This window comes from Physcomitrium patens, chromosome 18 (assembly GCF_059467195.1).
Source record: "Physcomitrium patens ecotype Gransden chromosome 18, ASM5946719v1, whole genome shotgun sequence".
Taxonomy (NCBI): domain Eukaryota; kingdom Viridiplantae; phylum Streptophyta; class Bryopsida; order Funariales; family Funariaceae; genus Physcomitrium; species Physcomitrium patens.
In genome coordinates, this window is record NC_143427.1 from 11,985,188 (window position 1) to 11,994,883 (window position 9,696).

The 9,696-nt window shown below is 37.6% G+C and overlaps 2 protein-coding genes across 6 annotated transcripts; both read left to right on the forward strand.

Moving 5' to 3' along the window:
- Positions 1-157: 157 nt before the first annotated feature.
- On the forward strand, positions 158-2,359 carry LOC112295353 (uncharacterized). Of its 2 annotated transcripts, XM_024546834.3 has the most exons (6): positions 158-435; positions 565-621; positions 768-921; positions 1,441-1,538; positions 1,709-1,774; positions 2,180-2,359. In XM_024546834.3, exons 1-6 carry the CDS (start codon positions 313-315, stop codon positions 2,219-2,221), a joined length of 540 nt encoding a protein of 179 aa, XP_024402602.1. In that variant the 5' UTR covers positions 158-312; the 3' UTR covers positions 2,222-2,359. The 2 variants fall into 2 exon arrangements, with proteins under 2 accessions (XP_024402602.1, XP_024402603.1); XM_024546835.3 differs by lacking the exon at positions 565-621.
- Positions 2,360-5,410: 3,051 nt separating this feature from the next.
- Positions 5,411-8,143, forward strand: LOC112295420 (profilin). Of its 4 annotated transcripts, XM_024546986.3 has the most exons (5): positions 5,412-5,610; positions 5,900-5,948; positions 6,262-6,456; positions 7,207-7,344; positions 7,530-8,143. In XM_024546986.3, exons 3-5 carry the CDS (start codon positions 6,331-6,333, stop codon positions 7,662-7,664), a joined length of 399 nt encoding a protein of 132 aa, XP_024402754.1. In that variant the 5' UTR covers positions 5,412-5,610; positions 5,900-5,948; positions 6,262-6,330; the 3' UTR covers positions 7,665-8,143. The 4 variants fall into 4 exon arrangements, with proteins under 4 accessions (XP_024402752.1, XP_024402754.1, XP_024402750.1 ...); XM_024546984.3 differs by lacking the exon at positions 5,900-5,948 and having other exon boundaries at positions 5,411-5,436; XM_024546982.3 differs by lacking the exon at positions 5,900-5,948.
- The last annotated feature ends 1,553 nt before the right edge of the window (positions 8,144-9,696 follow it).

Consider the following 9,696-nt stretch of genomic DNA (forward strand, 5'->3'; position numbering starts at 1 on the left):
CACGTTGTATAATACTCGTTGAAATACGATGATGTCCGGTACACACCCTGATTGATATCTGGGCTTCCCGTGTATGTGCCCCAGGACTCCGAGGCTTTTGTGACTCGCTCCCTCATCTGCTGGGGGATGTTCCCAGGTCTGCTCGTCTGTTTCCAAGGATTGCTTGCATCTATTCGCATCAATTCGCATCAATCCGACCACTTTGGTTTCGGTTACTCTTGCGTGGGCCTTGATTGAATTGGGTTTGTGAGTGATTGGAAGGGCAGGTGGTTTTTTCTTTCTCTGATCAGTTTGAATTGGACAAAGAGTCACATGGAGAGAGGTGGAAAAGGAGCACGGAAGTGGGCCGTCGAGCTTCACGATGCTGCGCACTCCTCCTCTTCTAAAGACCTCCCTCCCGATCCTCTAGGATTCTCGCGCTCTATGACTGATCCGGTATGGTGGCGTTTGATTTCGGGATCGTTATGGATTAGGGTTAGCAGATCTTCATAAACATGTCCATCGTCGACTGCTATGTATTGAATTCTTCGAGTGTTGATTGGATTCTTTTGTGGGGTCTTTTAGGAAGAGACCGTCTCTGGGAAGCAGAAGAAGGAGAATGAGGCATCGTGGAAACAACATGTATGGTTTTCCCGTTAAGTTATTCTACTGTCAGCTTTTTTGAGGGCCCTAATTTTTTTGAATTTTTTTAAAGGCGTGCTCTTTTCATTATTGTAATGTTCCGGTCCACTTGGAGTAGTTATGAATTGACGCCTTTTGGTATGCAGAAAGCATGGGAGGCAGCTCAAGCTCCTGTGAAGAATCTCTTGATGATGGGGTTTATGATGTGGATGGCTGGAAGCACCGTTCATCTCTTCAGTATCGGCATTACCTTTTCTGCGTTGTGGCAACCAGTTAGCGCTCTTCAGAGCATTGGCAAAGGTATGCACCTTGTTTGGCACTTCCCAAAACCGTTGATTAACTAGCAGCCAAGTTTCCCACTGTGTACTTGTAGTAGAAATTATCAGAGGATGTAGCAATGCTCGCTGATATTTCAAGTGCTAGAAGTAATGCTATTTTGATCCTGATCACTACCATTTTGCGAACCTACCGTACTTGGACGCCTGCAGCGAGCCCCATAAATATAATGTAAATATATTCTCGAGCATATTTAATTTTTACGTTATTTGAGAATTTATGTATTTAGTGACTATTTGGATATTTCAGATTATTGCTAACCTTAAGTAATGTGATTACGTAGACGAGGATGAGAAACCCTTTCATGGACATTTTGAATATCACCATGTTCAATTTCTTGTTTTTTAAATTGATACGAACCATAATTTCTGGTTCACTCCGCTTTTCATGCGATTGTTCACTTGTATCTTTATTCAATACTAAACCTTGAAGAATAGCATTTGTGTCGAAAGTAATAATACTGAATTAAAACATTGGTTGCAGTTTTTGAACCTTTTCAGGACGCCAATACTAGTCTCTTGTTACCAAAGGTTGCATTTACTGCACTGAACCTAGCAGCTATGGGACTTGGTCTATGGAAGGTGAGGAGTTCTTTCATGATGTATCCTTTTCGTTTGTCGATTTTGTGAGTATATTGGGTAGTTTTCCCACATTTTGTTGTATTTGATAATAGTTAAAGTATTCATGAACAGATTTTGTCACTTATCTTTCTGAATTGAACATAGATTTACGTAACAGTTTGGTGTTGCAGTTGAACACTTTAGGTCTCCTACCTACTCATGCCTCCGATTGGTTATCCAATCTTGCACCTCCTCAGGTTTTTCTCGAAATCCAGTCATTTCCTCCAGTAGTCGAATTTCTCAATCGCAGCCGAACTTTTATGCATCGAACGATATTTTTAGTATTATTTTGTAATCATTTGTATGTATTCTTGGAACTAGGCTTCTAATTTTTTGCATTTTTGTAGTTACTGGTGCATTATCATTTGATCATTGGAGACCGTTGTACAAGTTGCACTTGAATTGAGTCGTCCAAGTCGTTATATTTTATTGAGAATTATTTGAATGGAAATAAGTGTCTCATAACAGCTACAATCTTTTCGTTTTCAAAAAGTGAGAGTAGCTGTTTACTGCAGCTCTCGTACCTCTTGTACCTCTTGTACCTCGTGCATCACACTCTCTTGTGGAAGAATCTAATTATGCTGTTTGTGTGCCACGTACAGTCCGTGGAGTTTTCAGGAGGTGGATCATCGATTCTCTTGTAGCAGGGTTTTGGTTTTTTTGAATCCCGGCTAGTGAAGTTATCTCAGCCTTAGCACAAGATAGACTCTTTTTCAGATGTTGCACGCTTGGAAATGGCTCTCATTTATCGTTCAAAATTAAAATGCGTCATTCAAACTGAAGTTTCGCAGACACAACTGATTGGTTTAATGATGGCTTATGTTTTGGAATCAATCAACTACTCTTTGTGTATCATCATGCACCTTGTGAACTTCATTTACTTTGATTTGAGATTTGATGATAAACAAGCAGGACTATACGTGGTATGGGTAGCTAGGTATGTTTCCACATGAGAATAGTCTTAGCTTCCAATGACCAGTAAATCAAACTGAAGCTTGGGTACTACTCAGTTTACACTGTTTGTCATCTGCTGCTATCGTAATAATGAGTCATTGTGGCAGCCACCTTGTGGGGATAAATAGCTTCTTGTCCGATTACACGTGGACCACATTTCCATTTTTGGAATGTGAAATTGAAAGGATTTTGATTGTGTGGTGGTCTTCACATGGTTGGAGGATATCATCTCTAATTTAAGAAATTCTACCTTTCATAAAAACTAGTTTGGTTTGGAAGATCGTACCTACTGATATCATTATATCAGTCATTTCTTGTGTAAATTACTTATATTTTCTCCATCAGTATTTAAGTTTCGACTCTGTAATAGACAATGCATTTGTTTTGTCTTTCAATATGCCAGGATTGGATTATGTATATATTAGCTCGTATCATTATTTTCATAATTTCTCACCGTGAGTTGCCTTGAAGAATTGCATTTGTAGTTGTGAGATGAAAATGATTATACAGATATATATATATATATATATATGCACAGACTCAATTTTCAGGCTGACATAAAGCAATGATTTATAAAGAGATCTATGTCATGAACTGGATTAATCGTTATTGTTGCTTGCATCCATTTTCAAATGTATGAAGATGTAGCCACCAATTCACTAATCATCAAAGTAAAAAATAATTGATATTAACTTGCCACAAATACAACTCACGACTTTGCAAAAAAAAATAAAAAATAAAAAATAAAAAATTGGAGGTAAGAATGTTAAAAAGGTATTTGTAATCGAAAGAACATATACTTTAGTATATGTGAGTATATCTACACACATATGGCTTTTAATCTAAATGATAAATAAGACTTCAGAGGAGATTTGACAAGCATAGACTTAGCCTTGCATGTATGAATGTTTTTCACAAGGCCACAAGGTTTTGGTTTAAGGATGAAGTTTGTTACTATCTAAACTACTAAGAAAATACTTTAAGGGGCTTCTCAACGAATTTCAACTTTCACCCTTTATTAGAAGATCTTAAAATATTTTTAATACGAAATTGAAAAACATTTGATCTATTTGAAATAAGGATTAAAACTTGAAGTAAAGAAAAAACTTTGTTTTAGGTTAGAAAGAAGAAAATCTATAACTAAAAATAATTATGTTATTAAATTTGCACAATAATTTTTTTCACAAGAATTAACATCAAAATTAGTTAATGAACATCACACAAAATTAATAGTATAATAATATTATTAAAAAAATATATTATAAAACCTATTAAATGAGATCTAACAACAAAAATCAAGTTTGTAAAGTTTAAAGCATATAATTAAAACTAAATTGTTTTTAACAATTTATTAAATAATTTGGTAATCTATATATATATATATATATATCCATACATACAATTGTATTATTGAAAATAAAATCATTGGAGATATTTATACATTTGTACTAATAGAAAAAAGTTTGTATCTTTATGAAAAAATTAATTAATTGTGTAGAATCCAAATATATACTTAATAAATACCATATTTTTATTTTTTTCTTCAAGTAATTACTAATTTTTAAATATAATTAAATTAAAATCCAAGTATATGTGATTTATTTTTATTGTTTTATATATATATATATATGAGAATATTAAATAGACTCAAGTTTTTATTAAATCGACTCAGTCATCTTAACTATCATGAAAAGTAAAAATGACTTCTAGATTCATTTTTCCATTGTTGAATTTGCAACCAATAAAAACCAACCACATTCATTATGATTATCATATTTTTTCCTTGAAGGTGGGTATATTTAATAAAAGCATGGGTCTATTGAACATTCCTTTTATATATATATATATATATATATATATATTCATTCTAAATATTAACAACAACTATATCAATGAGTTACATTATTATACAAGTATATAACTACCATTTTGCTACAACACTAAAGGGGAAATAAAAAATTAAAATTATGCAATCAATTGTGAAGAATGTACAAAGTAGCATTACATTTATCTTAACAAAAAGAACACAATCTCTTCTAACCAAATTCTTTAAAAAATTAAAATTAAAAACAAGATTTTGCTAATGCCACCACAATTTTTACTAATGTCGCTATGGTTACTATTAATAGAATAAAAAAATACTAACAAAATATGTAAAGTGGGTGGCGGATTGTGATGCTAGTAGTAAAAAATTTAAGATAGTCTTAGCAATATCCAAAAGACATAATTAACTAAAGAATTTACATAATCATATATGATGCCTGATTGTAACATCAAAATCCAACCACATATGAGTTCAATGGTCTTTTTTGACCTATTGTTCTACCAAACCATTTATAAAAAACGGTTATTTTTTTTTTCTATTTTTCTTTATTCAATACAACAACAAATAAATATATACACATACATCCATGATGGATGTGTGTATGAGAAAGAGAAACCACATACATATACAGATGGAATCCAAATATGTACTTGAATAATATATATTAGTAGCGTGATTCTTTGTAAGTTGTGGGTAGAATATGGATTAGAAAAGGATGGAGGGTAAGGGAGCGCCAATCAAGGGGAAAGGGAAGGGGGTAATAAGGGAGCGAGGGAGGGTAGCTTGAATTGTAAGCAACCCCGCGGAATTAGGAGCGTCCTCCGTGGCCACAGCGCCCACGGGGACACACAACAATAGAACACAACACAACAGAACACTCTGGACCGGGCCCACGTGGCAACCCAGCTGGACACATCCCGCACGGTGATGCCGATCCCAACCACGAGAATTCAGGATCAGGTCACCGCGCTCCGAGCCCCCCCCCACCACCCGCACCCACCACCGTGGAGCCCTAATTATCCCTCGTCTCGCCAAGTCTGGTCAAGTCTCGTTCTATCAACGACGACGACGACGTCGTGTGTGAGTGTGTCGGAGACCAATCCCCCCCCCCCCGCACTTCGGATCGGCTTGGCTCTCACTTGCTCTCCTTGATTGATTGTGTGCTTGCTCGCCCTTCCTTACTCCCTCCCTCCCTCGCGCTCCCTTCGCTAGGTCCCCCGATCGATCGATCGGTCTGTTGATTGATTGTGCTCGGTGAGTGCCCATGTGCCCTCGTGCTGCTCTTGCCGCTTTCTTCGCCTTCGCACCCGCATCGCCTCTCTCTTTCCTATCCGCGTATCGCTCTCAGTTTCCCTGTTCACCGTGGGCGTGTGTTCGGATCCCCACCCCCCCCCCCCCCCCCCCCCCCCGAGTGTCTGTTCTGTATCTTTATTCCTCTCTCTGTTTTCGATTTTATTTATCAACCTTCGTTTCGTTTATTGCGTCTGTGGTGTGCTGCTGGTATCGCATTTGTGGTACGATTCACGTGGGTTTGTGAGTGCAGGGTGCTGTGTTCGTTGTTGCTGTTGTTGTTGCATGTGGTTTTTCTGACGGTATCGTATTTTTTCATCATTGCTATTGTTTTATTCTGCCGTGAGTTTAGGTTGTTTTGGATGTCGGTATTGTATCATTGCGTCAGGTTTGGTGGTTATGCAGGGGTGGATCGAGTGTTGCAGGTGTTGTGAATAGGATGGGGTGTGTAGATGCTGAAGGGAAAATTTGGGATATGATGCGTAGTCGCGTGATGGTTCTTCTTTGGCGTCTCTTGGTAGGACGAAGCGTAGTTTTGGTAATTTTCGCATCAGTACCGTGCTTGTGCGTTGTCGTTCTGTCACGTTGACGAACGTTGAGTGGGATTTTTTGCAGATTTTTTGTCTGGATTTTTGAATTCAAGTGATTGCGAGCAGGGATTCGGGCTTGTAACAGCTTACAACCATGTCTTGGCAATCGTACATCGATGATCACTTGATGTATGAAATTTCCGAGGGGCATTCGCTGACATCTGCTGCCATCGTTGGCCACGATGGCAGTGTTTGGGCTCAGAGCTCAAGCTTTCCGCAGGTGAACTTTTTCATTTGAACAAGTATGATCTTTGTGATTTCCTGGGTTCACAGTTTTCAAGCACCGGTGTTAATTCGAAAGATGGTATGACACCCTTCATAGCGAGATAATGCGCTTGCCAACGTTTTCGGTTTGATGCACTTGAAATTGATAATTCCCCGGTACCTGGAGTGTACTTCATTTATTTTGGTCTGATGATTGCTAGCCTCTCATTTGTGGGACTCGCAAGTGTATATATTTTGATTAAATATTTAATTGGCTGTATTTGCCTCTCTTGTAAACTTGATAACTTTCAGAAGCTGCTCTGTTTTCTTTTTAAGATAATCGTGTTTTACGAGCATGACCGCTAGAACTGGTTAATGCACTTCGTGGAATCCAGGTTACAGGATTCATCGAATGTAATCAACCATGTAAAAGGGTCCTATTCTCGATTGAATGGCACTGTTGTTCAAGTATGTCTTATGTATGGTTAACTTCCTTACCAATGTTTCTGGATGGTCAGAAAATACTTAACCTATGCAATTTATTCCTTTGAAATGGTTTGATTTCTGAGTCATCTTAGGACTAGGATTCACAGCTGACGGAGTGAAGTTCACTACTGAGCTGCGCATTGAATCGGTCCTCTGTGTGATGGTACCAGCTGTGGTTTGGTTCGCTGATTGAAGAACCGTATCTTCTTCTTGTGTGTCCTGAAAAGATCGGAGATATACTTTCTAAGTCGTATCTGAGATTGTTTATTTGGTCTCGCAGTTAAGCCCTGTGGAGGTAGAGAAGCTTCTTGATGGATTCGAGGAGAACAGTTCATTGCCTTCGAATGGGCTGTTTTTGGGAGGAGCGAAGTACATGGTTCTGCAAGGTGACCCAGGCATTGTCATTCGTGGAAAGAAGGTAGGGTGTGTCCTCCAGTGCACATGCTTAAGCATGCTGTAACACTTATGCTTGCATATCACTTTACCTTTTGAAAGACGTAAATCTCTTCGCAAGTTCCCTGTGGGTACTTTGGCTTGAAATGGCTTGTGCATAATCTTGTTGCTAATCATGAATCGGAAACCGGATTTCCTGTTACTTTACAGGGTCCAGGAGGTTGCACGATAAGGAAGACATTAAGCGCATTTGTTATTGGTCTGTATGACGAGCCTTGCACCCCTGGGGAATGCAACATTGCTGTGGAGAAGCTTGGTGAATACCTATACGAACAGGGAATTTGAAGACGTAGTAGTAACTCTTTCTGGGGCAATATCTATTTGACCAGAGTCTGGAAGTATTGTTATGGGTATGAGGTTGTTGTTGTGTCCTCTGGAATGGGTTAGAAATATACGTGAGATGCTTCCAAGCTGTTGCGTGGGTGTGGAGCGCTTCGTAGAGGTCTGGGGTGTCGACCATGTGCGATGTGCCAATTCATGAAGATGACAATGAGAGGGAAGGCCGTTGGAGCTGTGTTCAGAGGCTAGGGTGATATCTTGCAACATTGGTGGGGATATTATTCTCGAGCACCTAGTGATGGGAGGATCCTGTTCCTTCGAGTTGACCGGAGCAAGGAAGTCGCTAAAGTAGGCATTTCCGGGAGTGCCGTCTCTTGACATGTTCATGGTATTGGGAAAGCTGTGATGGTGGACGCGCTTGTGTAAAGCATGGTTTGATCCGTAAGTAAATGCGTAAGGGTTTTGTAAACCCTCTTTCAAGGGCAGCACACATTTCTATGCGTCTCCATTGCTGTTAAACGCAGACTTGTTCAATTAACATCACTGGCTGTTGTCGGGCAAATGCTTGTTTTGTGTCAATGTCCCGAAGTATGTACCAGTTCATAAAATCATTTTACTTTTTGTTTTCCATGTGAAAATAAATCTGCTGTAAGGAGACGCTGTGTGGAATACTCTCACAATTCAATTTCAGTAGGTAGGGTTCAAGTGGGTAAGGTAAGTTACTCCTGCGATCACTCTGCACGGACGACTAGTAGATGGCGCCCCCTTTCAAATAGTCGAAAACAATTTTTTTAAAAATCATTTTGGAAAGAATGTTAAAAATCTTACAATATTATCCTACATGATATTTCTCCATATGCTCGAAATTTTAGAACCATGCTAATCTCAATAACCTGTGACACGAGTAGCAAAATGTGCAGTTGATATACAGTGCTAAATTGGTGTACACACCAATAAAAATGTTTCACGAAGAAAAATGACGCAAAATACATACAATTCAGTTACGTCTTGAGGGATGCTTAACCAAAGTCCTTTTTTTTTTCTAAAAACATGGTAATAGAAATTTTAATCCAAATGCAACACAGCAAACTTAAGAACAGGTTTGGAATAAGTAAACTTTCAAGCAAGTACTGTTGATCATCTTCTCATGCATCCATTGCCATGACACGATTCCTATCATGATTTATGTTTCTTGGAGTTGCTTTTTATGATTTCTGTTCATGCATGGTCACCGTTTGTGTGGATAGTTGTTTAGGCTTAAAGTTCATTGTTGCAGCTTTCTTTCATGAGGGAGGTGTTGTAATCACCATCATCTGTTTTCCCTCTCACCTTCATCTGATATGATTCACATGCACTCCAGCTGTATTATTTTACCAGGTAATAATGTACTCATGATTTAAATTTTTCTAAGTGTTTGTAGCCAGATTGAAGAGGTTACTAAGTGTATGATTGTAGTTTATTGTTGTGTGGTAGTAGTGGATAGGATTCATGTTTTACTTTTCTTATTTTAATGTAATATATATCTGCATGTATATGTATATGTATATATATATATATATATATATATATTATTTTTATTTGAGGATACACTTAAAACAATACCTTCTAGCAACACTTTATTTTTATTATTGAAGAATTCTAAAATTCAAACAATTATTTTGTGTAGAAATGCTAAGTTAAAGATTCAATTCATAAATGAAAATAAAGTATCAAGTTGAAACAAAAAATTACAAATTGAAGAAGCGAAAGATGAAAAATGATAGAAATTAAAGAGAAGATAAATAAGATCAACGACAATTCAAAAAAAAACAAAAAAAAAAACAAAACAAAAACTAGAGGTGCAATGTGTCAAGGACATGAATCTTGAAAAAAGAAATCATCAACTCATTCTTGTGTCACTGAAAAGAATTAAAAAGTCACTCAAAGATAATATAATATTGATCTAAAATGGCTATTGCCAAAAACAAGAAGACTAAAAAGTCTTCAAACAAGACTAAGGACTAGAAAGGCATTGACAAGAGTGGAGAAAGCTTCACTT

Excerpts from the sequence above, each read along its gene's own strand:
- LOC112295353 (XM_024546834.3), top strand. The coding sequence starts at position 313 with ATGGAGAGAGGTGGAAAAGGAGCACGGAAGTGGGCCGTCGAGCTTCAC. Across the intron at positions 436-564 it reads CGCGCTCTATGACTGATCCG|GAAGAGACCGTCTCTGGGAA; the intron begins GTATGGTGGCGT and ends GGGGTCTTTTAG. Across the intron at positions 922-1,440 it reads TCTTCAGAGCATTGGCAAAG|TTTTTGAACCTTTTCAGGAC; the intron begins GTATGCACCTTG and ends CATTGGTTGCAG.
- LOC112295420 (XM_024546984.3), top strand. The coding sequence starts at position 6,331 with ATGTCTTGGCAATCGTACATCGATGATCACTTGATGTATGAAATTTCC. Across the intron at positions 6,457-7,206 it reads AGAGCTCAAGCTTTCCGCAG|TTAAGCCCTGTGGAGGTAGA; the intron begins GTGAACTTTTTC and ends TTGGTCTCGCAG. Across the intron at positions 7,345-7,529 it reads TTGTCATTCGTGGAAAGAAG|GGTCCAGGAGGTTGCACGAT; the intron begins GTAGGGTGTGTC and ends GTTACTTTACAG.